Below are 16168 nucleotides of genomic sequence, written 5' to 3' on the forward strand. Positions count from 1 at the left end.
CCTCTCTGGTGGTGGTGGTCTTCTCTTTAGGGGCGTGGGGCTGCACGGCACAACACATCTGCTCTGAGTCATGATTCACAAAAAAAGAGATTGTAAGTGTGATTTTTGTGACAGCAAGGGAGCGAGGGCAGGACAGTCCCTCCCACCCCACTGGTCATCTGAAGGAATGGCTCTTTCTCCCTCTCTCTCCCTCCCCCCCTCCCTCCCTCGCACCCCTGCCCTCCCCCCTCCCCCCAGGTCTGGAGTTCTGTCTGTCGGAGGCCAGGTGAGCGAGGCCTCGTCTTAGTCGGAGAGCAGCAGCGCGGTGGGCAGCAGCCAGCCGAGGCCCAGGAGCAGGGACAGGGGGACGGGCCGGGCGCCGCCGTCCGACAGGCCCGGAGACGGGAGAGTGGAGTCGCCCTCGTCGCCCCACAATCTGTCGTTCTCGTTTACCTGAAAATAAACGACAGGCGTGTTGTGGTGAGTTAGTTATCCGCCCACAGATCCAACATCTTTTCGGCAGAAAAAAGAAACCGATCGGGGGGAAGGAGAGAGTTCATGGAACTGTATCGGTGTAAAGGTCAAATTCTCCACGTCCCCAGTTGAAGAATAAGACGAGCGAAGCCACTTTGCAACTCATCTGATGCAATTTCACAGCAAGAGATGCAGCAAACATATTCAGTCAAGCTCCGTGTTTCCATTATTCCCTTCTTCTCTCTCCAAATCCTTCACAATACAACATGTTAGTATAGAAAGGCATTAAAAAGTAATATTTTTAAGAAGTTAGACACTAGTCTACTCACTTCTCCTCGATTGACTTGCAGACAAGTGAAAGCTGATTGAAAATGCACAGAAACGTCTGCAGTGTCAATTCATTTATTGTTGCTCTATCAGAGAGACGGTCATTTGAATGTGACAGGGTCCGATGTCTGATGACATGATCCTCACGGAGCTGATCCAGAGCTAATTCTCTCACTGTCACTTTATTTCCTCCTGCGTTGATACTCTGCGATCAGGTGTTGACATTGTGTCCACGTTTCACAACGTGTCACTGTTCTGTGGACGTTTATCTCTGCACCGTGACAACATCAGCTCAAACGCAGTCGGAGGAGGATACAGGCTGAAACAATGGTGCGTGGGACGAGGCGTTCAGGGGCCCTCAGGCGAGAACATGTAATTTGGGCTTTTGGCCCTTTTCCCTTCAGCTTCCCCCTCTGGAAATAACGGAACGGCCTAGTTATTCATTTAGCTCGTGAAGTTTATTTATATCTGTTGGCGGATTGTCAATTATGTTATCTACAGCATTTTTTTGGGGTTCCCATAAGAAGCATATGCACGGAACAAATTCTCCTCCGCCTGAAATGAAGTTTATATATTATTTATTAATTCCCGCCCTCATTATTAAAATTTGAAATACTGTGTGCGATGCAAAACCGGCCGTCTTACATTAAAATTTATATTCAACTGATGTTTACTTCTCCAGTGTATGGGCCACGTTAATGATGTTTACAGAATGATGTTTATACAGTTGATGAGGTAGTTATGACAATGGGATGGTTATTTTATATGTGCACACTGAAAGACGTGTGACATCACTTCTACACTGACTGTTGATTGGCTGGTGAAGTTACTGTACAACGTATGTTTCATATTTTACGTTAACTGGGTTTACACTTTGCAATCACGGTGCAGAAAACATGGAACTATAACATCCACACTCATTCTGTATATTTCCCTCAAGTCAGGTCCAGATAATGTGTTTAAATCATCAATCTTATACGTTTACATCGTACAGATTTGTTTGCGTTCTGTTTGGTCGTTGGTTTTAAATTTGCCTGAACTCTTATTTTTCTCATTACGTCGTTTGTTTTATGTTCTGCTTTATGTGCAGAATCATTTTACTGCTGCACCGACTTAACAACTCCGCTGGGATCAATAAAGTTACATCCAATCTTAAAGATTCAAAGCTTCATCCGTTCAATAAAAGAACCCCACATGATAAACACTCAATAGGTCAGTGAGCGGCCGAGCCCGGTCAGTGTATTGACTTAATCAGCCAAGAACACTTTATCAAAAATTATTGTCTTGTTTTTCATGGACCAAAGTTTTATCTTCTAATAAGGAAATGTTTCATTTATTTTATCTTATATATATTATATATAAGATATTTATTACGTATTTTGTCAAACGTTAGTGGAGAAACATTACTTTTTTTTTTAATGAATTGTTTTTACGTGCCAGTTATCTAAGCATACATTTCAAAAAGGTAGTTTAACTGAGCATTGGGGCTCTTGTTCTGACAGTAAATGTGTTTTACTGTGGTTTGGATTATTTCTTTAGACAGAAGCATCTGCCAAATGATTGTTAAAGGGAAAATTTACATTATTTAAATTCAAGTTTCACATCTAGAATTAGAAGCTGCACTTTGTGCACTCGAGCAAATATACTCTTCCAGTCGTCTTCATCTCAAAAACTCAAACTGACTTTCTACCTGACACTGTCTGAATTATGCAGATTTGGTAAATCCCACCCGCCTGCCACTCTCAGTGGGTTAAAACAAACACCCCCAAGTTATCTGCAGCCGTACGACCCAGTTCTGACGGAGGCTGCCTCCGTCTGTGCCTCTGCTGGGGAAAAGAAGTTGTCCATCACGTTCCCAGCCCTGCGCCTCTCCTCACCTGAGTAGGTATCTGTGCTCGCAGAATGTTCTGCTCTGTTTCCATGGAGACACCCGGGGCGGTGGTTGCCAGGAACGGGCTCTGCTTGTCCGTCGCCGGACTCGGCATGGCGGGCTGGCTGTCGTCCGTTTTCACATCTGATCCATTTCCGAAGGCCACGATGGCGTTTTCTGGAACAGGAGAAGCGGAGACGTTGTTTGTTTTTTTTACAGAGACACGACTGGCAGCTTAATAGATCACATCCAGAAAGGGACGACTGCTCATTTTCACATCACAGTTTTCCAATTTCCATCGCCTCCACTTTCCTTCAGTGAATAGTCTCGTTATAATTGTCTACTGGGGACAGTCGTTCTGATGTGGTCGTGGCACGTGAGGGAAACTCAGCCCCGCAGAAAGAGTTGTGAGGAAACTGAATTCTTATTAGACTGAAGACAGAAGAATAAAAAATGCACCTTCGTGGCCTTGTCAGCCACGACGACTAAGTGGAACTGAAACGGCCGGGATTCGATTATTCACAACATCAACACTTCATCCCTGTGCAGCAGTAGTAGAATGTGAACACACCAACTGTCCGTGAAAGAGGAGTGAATGCTCCTTTCACACAGCAGATTTGTGGATAATGGAAGTTCATGCAATGTTTTTTTCTGGGCCGCCACTGGTGAGAAACGTGTCACATGTGTTATTCATGTATCTGGGGAATAAGTTTTACTGCAGTCTGCAGTTCTGAACACTGCCGTCACATGGGAGATAAAGGAGTGTCGCGTGAGCAGGAATTCACTTCTCTGTGAATGAAATCTGAACTGAAGATGGAAACCCCTGGATATATTTTGGTTCCGGAGAGAATATTCTCCGAGTCTGTGGCAGATTGAGGCTCTGGTTTTAATCACAGGCACGACAGAGGCGAGAGCGGGATATGCCAGTTCACACGGCACATGGCAAATATGAACAGCAAAATGAGAACTATAAAATAATGAGCAATAATGAATAATGAACTGCCTTGAGTTTTTGGACTGGCTTACCTCCATAGCTGTGGGGTTGCATTAAAAGATAGAGGTGAAAACTTCTCTGACACATCTGACCTTCCTGCTGCTTCTCAACACCAAGGATATGTTAGTCTATGTAAATATAATAGTATATATATATATATATATATAAATCATACTCCCACATCTTCATAACCTCACACCGATTGTTATTATTACCTGCGAGGCGAATGGTGGCGTGAATAAATAAGAATAAATTGGGGGTTATGGTTTGAGTGAGACAAATTATAGTCCGTGTTAAAAAAGAAAAGCTTGGAGAAAAGAATAATAGTGCCTGAGAGAGAAAGTAATATGGCTAACAGAAGTATGCACAATATTCCCTGGTTTAACAAGAGAGGAAGGATCAGCTCTGACTTGGACAAATACACAACGTTTACAAACTGCATCCACATTGTTTTATGGTGCGGTCCGCACCATTTGTTTTTGATTTTGATCTACGGAGCCTGGGTTGTGCCGAAAACACCGGGGTTTTTTGAGGAAATATTTGATGTTTACAAATGTATTGCTTTAGAATCACTCACCGCCCCTTTAAAAGAAAAAGGCACTTTTCCTATTTTACATGTGGTCCACTTCTGGCTCACTTCCATTTTGTCCGTGCCTGAAGTGGCCCACATCCGTGTTCTATTTGTGATGATTGTGAATCCGTATCGGGAAAGAATGATGGTGAGCACACAGCGTTATAATGGGGTCTGAGAACGAGTGGTATTTAGATCTTGAACAACTAATGAGGTCATTGTTTTCTCGAGTTAAAGGGAAAACAGTTTCTGCAGTCGACACTGTCTCTGTGTGTGTGTGTGTGTGTGTGTGTGTGTGTCTGTGTGTGACATTATTGACAGCAAATGTTATTCAACCACACAAATGCTGCTTCTCTAATGTTCTTCTTGTTATCTGGTCTTGAATCTATGTTGTTTTCAAACCAGCTGCTCCATTTGAAGACGTTTGAGCCCTTGATTAGTTTTCGTCAGTCTTCTGCTGTAATGAGGCTCTTTGTTTTCTCTCTTGACGTTTCACAACAACAACAACAACAACATTCAATCAGCTCAATTAACCTGTTGAGTGACCTCAGCCAACCGGACAGAGAGTTGAAAGAATCCTCCCAGAATCCTTCAGCAGCAGTTGATGATGGAGAAACTGTCGATCTGGAATGGAAGCTCCTTCTTTTGACTTTTGCAGGAACAGGCGGTTTCACTTTAGTTAGCAGCGCCAACTATAGGAAATCGCCTGCTGCTGAGTCGACGTCGACTTACAGAGCCACTAATTGGTTGTTGCTGCTCCTGTTGAGAGTCAACACTGTACATTTTCTATATTCATGACAGCCTGATATAATAAAGAAAGGCATCAGTGCCACTTAAGTAGAAAGGGACTCAATGCCCGGTGAACATGGCTGACATCACTCCTCACAGGTGGTAAACATGGGGTCTGTAATTAATGAACACAAACCGCCCAGCTAACAGCCGCTCACCGAAACAATGGCAACGTTAAATACATTTTGATTTGCCAGCCAGCAGTGAACAATTATGTCCAACAAAAGTACTGAAAATTAAAAGTTATGTCTCCTGCTGTCGCCACCCGCAGCATTTTTCTGAAATCACGACACCGTCTTCCAGCCGTCAGCTCAAACCACTTTACCAGATTGGATTCAAAATCAATTCTAAAAGTGCCTCTATGTTATGGTTTGAAACCTTCAGAGAGCGTTTGATGGACGGTGATGTGAAGTGGGTGGTGATGCTGAGTGAGGAAAAGGTAAACGCTGCAGTAGAGCAGGTGGGATCCGCCGTATATTGCTCGTCGCTCATGCTTATGACGAACTGTAGATGACAAAAAAGTAAGAGAGTTGGTCCTTAAACAACTTTTTGAAATACTTGTTTTTCCATTTTAGGGTTCTTCCTCACTTCATTTCAGAAGACAACACATCATGTTCATGACGTATTATCTCTTAATGTTGCAGTTTTGTCACAATAACTTGTGCTTGAGTCCATAATTCTCCTGCTGTTAGTTATTACAATGACTCTTTGAGATGATTCCCGTCACTTCCACCGGTTCATTTTTACTTCCAGTTTCGCGCTTCTACTGCGAACGGTACCAGACGGTACCTGATCTTTACGCGCATGTATTTGCTTCCTCGTAGTTGGCGCATGGTGTTGTTGACATGGATTTGGAGGCTGCTAGTTGATTCTATTGGCTCTCATGGTTCCATATAGGCCTCAATCATTCAAATTGATCAATGGCCTGCTGAGATATGGCACCTTTTTATCCTACGTTGTGTCAGTGGCTATATCTATCTATCTATCTATCTATCTAAAGCTAAACGTTGCTCATCACAACGAACAACGCCTTTCACGTTACACATAGTCATTAAATCCAGTGTTTTTGTTGCTTTTAAGCACATTATTTTTTAATTTTACAGCTTGTTTCTAGCTGCAGCAGCTACAGTAGCCATATTCAGCTACTGTAACAAGCTCTGATGAATCCACTGTACTTTACCTGCACTCTGCAGCAAATGAGACGGAAAGTTAACGACTAGCTGGTTCACATTGTGGAACATTTAGCAGCTAAGGAGCCAGATACTGTATGTCAATGTTGTGTCATGAATGTAGGAAAATATTTTCAATGCAAGGCGTCTTTGTTGTTGTATGTTCACATTGTACAGTCGACAGGATTCACAGGAAGAAAACTAAATATCCCAAAGACCAGTGTTCAATCTACACAGTCCATGTTTTTGTTCAAGGATGCATATATTTAGTATGTGTATTCATACAAACAGATATAGATTCTATTTGTTGTTCATCTTTTCCCTTCTTTTGCGGGTGTTAAAGGGACAGATGTTCAGGTTTGGATGTAAATCTATTCAATAAAAATATATTTTTTTCCATGAGGAGGATTTGAATCGTGCAGAACAAAGGAGGTTCCAGCGAGAAGGAGATACTGTACAAGGGAATGAGGATTTTTCCTTTTTAAAATATTTATATGGAAAAGTAGGATGGTGTAGTCATACAAATGTATTCTCAATTTAAAAAACAAACATATTTTCGACTTTAAAGTTTAATCTGTCGGTTGTCTATAATGATGTGATAATGCTCGTGATTAATTTTCCAACAGGCCACTTACAGTAAGTAGGTTACGACTGGGAGGAACATTACAGTATGTACATTCGGCACTATGTATAATTCACCCTCTGTTGGGTTCATATGTTTTTATACACCCCAAAGGAAGCCCGGTACATCAAGCTCTCGGATTAACCGCACACCAGAATGACTTAGGATCATATGATGAATTAATATTCCATAAGCATTCCATTTTCGTCCGGTTAATGGGCTACTCCACGGCAATTACGTTTGCATGAAAGTCATTTCAATTATAATATGCTCAAATGAAAACATGACTGAGAGATTCATCTGTTAATGTCCCCGGCTTTAGGCCGCGAGATGAATGTGGCTGCTCAGACGTAAAAATCACACCATGATTCCATCTCTTCCCGGCGAAAAAGAACCCTCCGACTCAGAAGCGACTCACTGGTTATTAGTAATGGGATTTCAAAGCCTACAGTCGAGTATCGGGGTGTGACACAGATGCTGATTTCTCACAGGATCATAACAGATTGATCCGTCCTCCCGAGGTGGCTCGCCTTTTGCAAAACAAAATTCTGCGGCAAATCGATGCGGGAGTCTCGACCCGACTCCCTCCACCGGTGCGACGCCGGAGCACGCGTACCTACTGGACAGAGATGGAGCTGTCGGATGGGCGACCCGCGCGCCTTTCTGTTGCCGGCTCGGCAGCTAATTAGATCTAGAATCTGAAAGTTGCAACAGAACAGAAAACAAGTCAATAGTGAGAGGAAGCGGGGGGGAGGGTGTGTGTGTGTGTGTGTGTGTGTACTTCAGCGCTTTGCAGTGGAGGCTGTGGATCGGCATGCTAATGGTGCTGTGGGTCATTAGCATTGGTGGGACAGGTGGGGAAGTGTGCCGCCGTGCTCAGAGTGTGCAGTTAGCGCTCCGCGGCGTGCGGCGCTCCCCTGGCAGGCTGACGGATGATGGAAGCGAGGGGTGCTACTCCAGCTGTTCTCCCGCCGTTCCCTTGCACCCGCCGTCACGCGGAGACAAAGTGCCAATTGATATCTTCGGCGGTAAGCTGTTGTGACAGGTCCTTTGTAAATGTTTGGACGCGGCTGTTTAAGCGCCGCCGTCTCGCATCTCTTTGACTGTCTCCCTGAGGGCTTTCCTTATTTTATTTTAAAGCGACTTCATAGGTCGGCCCGGAGCCGCGCGGCCGAGCGCATCCCGAGCAGACGTGCCCCGAACCTCCCCGACGCATTTCTGTTTGCCCTCACTTTCTCCTGTTATACTATGGATTTAACATCCAGACATTTTGAAAAAAAATAATAATTGCGGATTCAAATGAGCTTCACCTCCATCTGTCCTCCGGTTTGTTTCCCCCCCCAACACACTCAGCTTTCACAGAATGAAGGAGTCCCGAGCTGCGATTCTGCATTGTGATGCGGTTATTATCGCGGCGATGAGGAGGTGCCGCGCGGTGACAGCTGCTTTCTAAAACCCCCGGATGTGTTCTCACTCCAGAGGGGGAATTATTCCGCAGCGTTTTCCGTCCTCCCCGTATCTGCACACGTCTGTATTCTTCCCTGCCACCATTCCCCCCTCTGTCCACCTCATTAGTTCTGAGGCAGGAAACCAAATTACGCTCAATTACAAAGTCATCAAAGGCCATCTGAAGTCCTGTCTCAGCATGCGGGCCCCACAGCGCCGGCGGCGGGGGGGTCCAGCGAGCACAATAATGCTGAATCCAGTCACAAACAGATGCAGGCAACAAAAGACACCAGGAGGATTTGCTGTTTAATTGACAATGGCGCGGCCCACTTGTTAAACAGAACCATCACCGACGGACAGGAGAGCGCTCGTCTGCAGTCGAAATGAATCACACTTCATTCTCTGTTCGCTGTGATTACACAAGGAACATGGGGGAAAAAAACAGCATTCAGCCGCGCACCCAGGGCGGATTCATTTTCCCAATTATTGGCTGGAATCCAAACTCTCCTTGCCAAATCATTACGTACAACGTTCCACCCCCAAAACATAGAAGTGCCGTCTGGCGAACGAGACTGAACTCCAATTGAGATGAGAGCAGCGACGTGCGTTGCCTTGCCCATCAGAAACTCGTCCGTCCTCATCATCACGTATGCGCTGTTCGGCTTCAGCCATCAGCTTCGGGCGGGAAGGAGGGAGGAGCGTCTTCTCTGCTCCGACACGGGGAAATGAGGCCAGTCGGTCTGAGGATTGTTTCTCCGGGTCTCTGAGGAGCTCACAGTAAACAGCACACAGGAGCTGCTTTAGCAAGTCTGGCTGCCGGATGCACACGAGCGCTTTCGCACAAAAAACAGGGCATCCGTCAACCGGCTGAAAAACCCGCGTGCCTGCCCCGGGAAGGTTCGACTCACTTCAGGATTATGTACGTCTGCGGTTTTGCTATCTGGAGTCCGTTTCTTCGGGAACAGAAGCATTGTGGGCGGCCGTGGCTCAGGACGTAGAGTCATTCGATCCCAGCTTCCGCCAGTACCTATGCCGTTGTGTCCTTCGGCAAGACACTTAACCCTAACTTGCCTCTGACGGCTCTTCCGACAGTGTAGGAATGTGACAGAAAGAAATCGCAGCGCTGTATGAATGTGTGTGTATGAAAGCGCTTTATAAATACTGTCCATTTACCATTTTTAACAAATGTCATTATGCCAGGTAGGACTTAACATATGAGTGTATTGTATTTCCTCCGAAGGGACAATAAAGGGGTTCGGCATAGTGGAAAAAGACATAGGCAGCATGACGCTTCGTCCGACTACATCCTTAGGAAGAAGAGTTTAGAGCTGTTCCAAATGGCCACACTTGAAGGCAGGACGAAAAGGGCCCATCACACTTCCTCCTTGATCTCTCTCCAGCAACTCTGTGGCTTCACGTCTTTGTATTCTCCACTCGGTGACTCTCTAAAGACGGGGATAACGGCAGCACTCTGTCAATCTCCCTCCGCTGAACCAATCTTTGTGTCGCACTGTTGTGAAAGAGGGGAAAAGAAGGAGGAGGGAGAAGGAACCTGAGAGACAGTTCACACGTGGGCGTAGGAGGCCAGTCGCCGCATGCAACGGGAGCAAGTGTTGAACGGGACGTTACGGGAAAGTTACAAGTATTGAGGAGCGCAGCGTCGCAGATCCCCCCGCACCACAGAGGGACCTCTAGACTTTGTCAGACGACGTAACAAGAGCTCGGCACGATGCACACGGGGGCCCTGAGGCGAAATGACGAGAAGTAAATGAGACTAATAGGTCGACGACAAGTCAGAGACGAGTGGCAGAGAGCTTCCCCTTTAGAACGATCCCTCGTCCCCATCGACAGAACAGAATATATGTTTTTGTGCATTTGAAATCACTGCTGGGTAACAAATCCGTTTTGTGCTAATGGTTTTAAGTCTAAGCACAAGGGCACTTTCCTCTGGAGGCTTCTTGTTGTCAGTGTCCAACAGGCAGGAGGCAATGAGGTCGATTCAGAACACATTAGAGAGATTATACATCTCATCTTGCCCAGAATTAGTGGCAGAAAATGGATGGAGGGATATTTGATAATTATAGGGTAAAAAAAGAGTCGTACATTTGGCTCCAATTAGCAATTAAAATAATTATGGAATAAGTGATTTTAATAGAATGATATTCTCACAACAAAAAGTTACTTTGCCAAAAAGTTTTTTAGATACGGAGAACTAATATAGTACATTACCGTTGTCGGTAAGTGAAAACAATCTTGACCGATTTAAAGGGGCAGTAAGCGTTTTTTATCCCAATAGACTTAAAATACACATAAAATTAAGCAAATATTTCCTCACGGTCCGCTAGCTGTCGCTTTCGCCACTCATATGATCATATCATGAACAGTTAAGGTTTTCAATATGGACACCTGTAACTGTTCACTATTTATAATGGTAAATGGACTGTATCTATATAGAACTTTGTTTAAGGGAGTAAGAGGTCACTTGTGTCATCACGTCCGGTGAGAAGTTCGTCGTCGTCGCCACGATTGAACTTCGACAAAGCCTCAAAATATAAATTTAACAAACAGTGACATTCTGCCGTTTGCTTCGTTCCGTCACCGGTGTCATCGGCCTGTCACCGGTGCCGTTACTCGTGGCGGCAGCTTTGCACAAACTTGTTGTTCAAACAAAATAATAACACAAATAATAACCCAGAATAGACTCGGGCGTCTGCTGTGTCACCAGCAGCTTAACTTTGAATCACTTTGTCACCGGTGTCGCTCTTCCGTCACCGGTGTCATCTCTCATTCAGAGGGAGGATCTTTAAAACAACAGTTAGAGGACTAATGAGGACCGCTGCACTTTATCAGTCTCTGACATCGTTAATAATCCTCTATGATGCCGCTAAAAGAAACAAGTTTCTTACCTAGGAAGGTAAAACATTTCCCTGCATTATCTAAAAATAGAAATAATATTCCACATCATAACACAACTGCTGTGTGACACCACACTGTGTTTGGTTCTTGTCACTGCTGCTGTCATCACTCAGGAGCCTTATTTGTGCAAAGAAATACATTCGTGGTTCCTGGAATGAAGACGAGGAGGGGGAGCGACTGTGTTTCGTCTTTACCGTGTCACTGATTCGTCGCTACAGCACCGTCACTCCCCGAGGACGTTTTTCTAAGATCAGAGACGTCGTCTTTTGCATCGTGAAAAGGGGAAAAAAGATTGGAACAAAGCGAGAGATCAATTGTTGCTAAGTGTGGGCCGGGCTTTGTTGTCAGTTTCCTTGTGTTGTCCCCTGATGAACAAGATAGTAGATGGGTTTATATACTGAGTGTTATGAGTCCAACTATTGTTCCATTGATTGAACAGGGTGTAACACACTGTATCTGGAAATCTGAGGACGGAGTCAGGATAGCAGTTTCCCCTTGCTTCCAGTCACATGTTAAATAACCCATCTTCTCAAATTTGTTTTCCAGAAAACTAAAAAAGCAACTTTTAAAATGTTGATTTTGTTCATCCTGAATAATTTGATGTTCAACAATGGATATTCCGATTCTTCCCCGATGGCTAAATGTTAACAGATGGAGCCCAGAGAGCATGAAATGCCTAATTCCAACTCGCCGAACAAAAGGTCCAGATTGGAGCCAAATCGCCGTTCGACTAAAAATTCTAGACGAATCAGCGACGACTGCAGCCAATCAGAGCGCAGGACTCCGGTGGGGGGAGGGGGGTTCCCCTGGTGATGCGTTTCACTACATCGAAGGATGTTCGCAGTATGAGAAACGTCACGGATCGTTTTGTTCACCAGTTAGACTTTGTTAATCCTCTCTCTCTCTCTCTCTCTCTCTCTCCGTCTCTCTCTCTGTCTCTCTCTCTCTCTCTCCGTCTCTCTCTCTCCCTCTCTCTCTCTCTCCCTCTCTCTCTGTCTCTCTCTCTCTCCCTCTCTCTCTCTCTCCCTCTCTCTCTCTCTCCGTCTCTCTCTCTCTCCGTCTCTCTCTCTCTCTCCGTCTCTCTCTCTCTCTCTCCGTCTCTCTCTCTCCCTCTCTCTCTGTCTCTCTCTCTCTCCCTCTCTCTCTCTCTCCCTCTCTCTCTCTCTCCGTCTCTCTCTCTCTCCGTCTCTCTCTCTCTCTGCAGCCTTTACTCACTCAGGCAGACGTTGTCGTGGAAGGTGGTGAGGAAGTCGCTGCACTGTTCCCGGTGGTTGCCGCTCGCTGCGCAGGAGCACCAGGGCCCCACGTTGGAGGTGGAGTTGTCAAGGTAGTTGGGCGTCACCGTGCTTCCTGTCGGGGGGAGGAGAGGAGGAAGCTCAGTGTGTTCACAGGCAAGCCCACAACAGTTTAGCAGACTAAATGGAAACTTCTCACATTAGCCGGGTTTACGACACCGTCACAGAATCTGACCTTGAGATCAAATAAACAGGAAGTAATCTCTTCATTTGGCCTGGACTGAATATTTAAAATTTGATGCAGTCTTTTATTATTTAAGCTATTCAGCCTGTGGCCCGGTGTCATTGTGGAGCAGCGTTCCTCTTGTGAACGCCTCATAAACTGAGCAGCTTTTAAAAAAAGGCAAAACCCCCCCCCCACAACTGTTTGAGGAGTTTAATGTCCCAACAATTGTGTCCGGTTGGATCTGGTTATGCTGAGCTTCATTATGACCTCGCCCTGAATATGATAATCATATAAAAGGCATTTCCATCATCGCAGTTATTGCCCCAATCAGATGAGATAACGGATTTACTCGTGTGCATGTAAAATGCCTCTTGACGGAGAGAGTGAGAGGAATTTTCAAAAGCTGAAGGGTACGAGGACAGAGACGAGAGTGGCAGGTTGGTTACGCCGGCGGCTCGGAGATCAAATGTTAACCGGTTCAATCCCAATTACTGACGAGGCTCCACATTACAGAGCTGTGTGGGTATTTATGATTTCAAATTAATGGGCAGTGGAAAACAAGCAATCGTTGGCTAAAAATACATACTGATCTTTTGTGACATTCAATTATTTGAAATGGGATTTCTTCTTGTGTTGCACATCTATATGAATCCAAAGTAGACAGAGCAGTAGGCCTATGTCAGCCTATTGATCTCTGAGTGAGTCCTACATGATCCTCATCGTACGACAGATCACATCTAACAATAAATACAGTGGAAGTTGTCCGGCTTTTCTTTTCTTTTAGTTTCTGACAGGTATAATGGCCGAGCAAGCAGTTAGTGCGCTTTGATAGGTACGGCGGCGCGCAGAGCAAAGTCCAGGCATTATCACAGTCGTCTCAGACGTATTCCTTTTTATTCCTTCTCTCCGCCTTTGGAGCTTTTCAGCAGTAAATGATTGGGTAGTAATTTTCTGGGTAGGGCAGTATAGCTATTTTTTAAAAGTGGGTGGGAAATAAAATTGCTGCACTTTGAGGCAGTGTGGGAAAAAAAAAAGAAGAAAAAAAAAAAGAATTCTGATCCTCCGTTGATTTTCGGGTCCCAGTCTTCCAAACAACAACACCTCACACCCCCGCTTCTACTTCAGTTGTCTAGAATGGCCAATCACTGCTGCTCAGCTCTCTGCCTCCGTCTTCCTTTATCTGTCTCCTTCAGTCCCTCGCAGATCAGACGACCCCCCCGCCCCCCCCTTTCTGCAGCAGTTCGTGGGGTATTGTCGTCCCACAATGACGTGTTTTGACTGAGTGGTTTTTAACAACCTTTTGTGCATTATGCGATCTTTGGTTACGTTTTTTAATTTTTTATCTGAAGTACAATATGTGGTGCGCCTCCAGCCGCCCCCACTCATTGTCATGTCAGGGATAATTCTCTCAAAACAGCAGTCAATAGTTGTAATTGCACTACTTATAATGCCAACAACTTGGCAGAGCACGCCGCGGCCACATTAATCAGGGCTCCATCGATCATTGCACTGTGCTTCTCATCGCAATCCTTGATTCATTCTTTTGAATCCCGCTCGGTGCACTTGTCTGCGCCCCGCCTTCCTCCCTCTGGAGCCTTTTTGTTCCCGATCCATCAGAGAAGGTGCGTGAGCCAGAGCTGGCACAGCGAGATTTAGTTCTTACCTATCAGGCCGGTGTACGCCAGTAGACATGCTCCGTAGTTCTCCTGCTTGCAGCCGCTGGCGCTCTGCTCGGAGGGTTGGCAATCGTACTGGAACTGTGCCCAGCGAGACCTGTGGGAGCAATAACACGCCATCCATCATTTACTCATACTTGGCTGCTGCGCACGTTGTGTCACCGAAGGTTGGACGGTGCCGCCGCTTTTTTTTCTCCCACAACAGGACGTGGATCTGAAACCCACATTTCTCATCTGCCTATACCCGTAATCCGTCACCGCCCGTCAAGATCTCCTGCTCCTACAGTCACCCCTGGTGACATTCATCCCTCTTCCTCTGTCCTTCCACTTTCCCCAGCCCGTCGTCTCCTGGACGGCTGCCAGGCTGCACAGAGTCAATGAGGGGCAGAGATAGGCCTTGGCTCAGCTTTCTGCACACTGTGGGTGCTGTCTGGCAGGCCGGGCCGCGAAGAGATTAGACAAATATGGATCTTCCATATAAATACTTCCTCCCACAGCCGCTCTGCCTTCTATTCCTCACCTCTCCTGCCAGCCTGCCTAGACATCTAGCCTCATCATCATCATCATCATCATGCAAGGCTATCGCTGCCATCACATCGCATCATCTGCCCCCGTCGACTGGCATTTGCAACAGGATCCCCTCAGGGCACCACAAGTCACGCTGCTCTCCCCTCGTTTGTCATGTCATTGTAATGATGTGTGTAAAACGTATAGGCCGTGTTATAAAGTGAAGGCGTCCTCTGCGTCCTGCCGCTCGATGCCAGCCGACTGGTGCGGGATTGGCGGGCTGCGCGGGGGCCTTGAGCCGCGCCATCCATCGGGCTGGCGGGTGGAGAATAATGCCTGATGGATGGCCGTGACAGATGAAGCTCTTTGTCTTCCTGACATTTGAGGAGGAACTAGATTAAACGCCGGCGACCATTTTCTGTCAGAGAGAGAGGAGGCTGACGGGATGGGCCGGAGAACTCGGCGGTTTCAGTCTCCAGTGACAGAGAGAACCACGTCGTCAGAAGCATCGTCTGAATTTAATAACTTTATACCGTGTTAGTTCACTGTCAGTGTACATTTAAAAGATCTTATACACATACACAGGGACCTAACTGGGAATAGAGGGTCAGTCTTCTGCAAACTACACACTGGTGCTGATAAGGTCTTGTGTGTTAATATGTTTTCTAATCAAACTTGTAGGAATGAGCGAATCCCAAGTGATATTAGCTGTTCTAGTAATGACTATTTCACATGGCTGCTTGTTGCCTGGCTGCTTCTCCTGCAAAATGACCACAGAATTTAATTGAACTAATTAAACACAATTAATGAGCATATCAACTAAATTAATTAAACACAGCCGACTAATTAAATCTAAATGAACAAACCAGCCAGACGTATTTATCCAAAGATGCAATGTATTATCCTGAGGGACAACTCATCTCATACTCAACTTGCAGGCCCCTTTCTAAGATAACAGTAGCCTACATCAGATCAGAGAGATATTCAAGAGACATATTCAACACATATACAATTAACTCCTATCGCATAACTGTCTACAAACAATGCCTCTATTGTGGAGCAGTTAAATAAAAGTGGATTGCTCAAGACAGCGAAGCTACAAAAGCTTCCTCTGTTTTGTGACACTCCTCAAAGGTCGCCGCTGTCAGGGCAGGTCATTGGTCGATGGAGCCAATGTGCATGTCAAAGTTACAACAGAGAATTATCAGCTGAGCTGAAATTTTTCTTGTGCTGAGAAAAAGATCAATTAGCCAAAAGCAAGCAATTTGTCATTTAAAGCCAAAAGGAGAGTCTCAGAGACGTATCAGGCGGACACAAACATGACTTCAAATGAATGGTAATTTGCTCCGTGTCTGCTCATTATGCAA

At 45.6% G+C, this 16168-nt stretch overlaps 1 protein-coding gene and 1 long non-coding RNA gene across 3 annotated transcripts in view; one reads left to right on the forward strand and one right to left on the reverse strand.

Annotated features, from left to right (window-relative positions):
* LOC124851016 lies at nucleotides 1-1447 on the forward strand. The gene is made up of 2 exons (XR_007032167.1): nucleotides 1-92; nucleotides 238-1447. It is a non-coding gene; the product is annotated as an uncharacterized LOC124851016 (long non-coding RNA).
* Nucleotides 283-16168, reverse strand: part of gfra4a (GDNF family receptor alpha 4a) — a 199321-nt gene continuing 183435 nt past the window's right edge. For both annotated transcript variants that reach the window (XM_035609678.2, XM_035609677.2), the window contains 4 exons: nucleotides 14282-14391; nucleotides 12373-12507; nucleotides 2658-2827; nucleotides 283-432 (listed from right to left, as the gene is read on the reverse strand). In XM_035609678.2, the coding sequence (XP_035465571.1) occupies nucleotides 283-432; nucleotides 2658-2827; nucleotides 12373-12507; nucleotides 14282-14391 (565 nt within the window). The remainder of the gene's footprint in view (nucleotides 433-2657; nucleotides 2828-12372; nucleotides 12508-14281; nucleotides 14392-16168) is intronic.

The sequence above is a fragment of the Scophthalmus maximus genome, chromosome 15 (assembly GCF_022379125.1).
Source record: "Scophthalmus maximus strain ysfricsl-2021 chromosome 15, ASM2237912v1, whole genome shotgun sequence".
In the NCBI taxonomy this organism is placed as follows: domain Eukaryota; kingdom Metazoa; phylum Chordata; class Actinopteri; order Pleuronectiformes; family Scophthalmidae; genus Scophthalmus; species Scophthalmus maximus.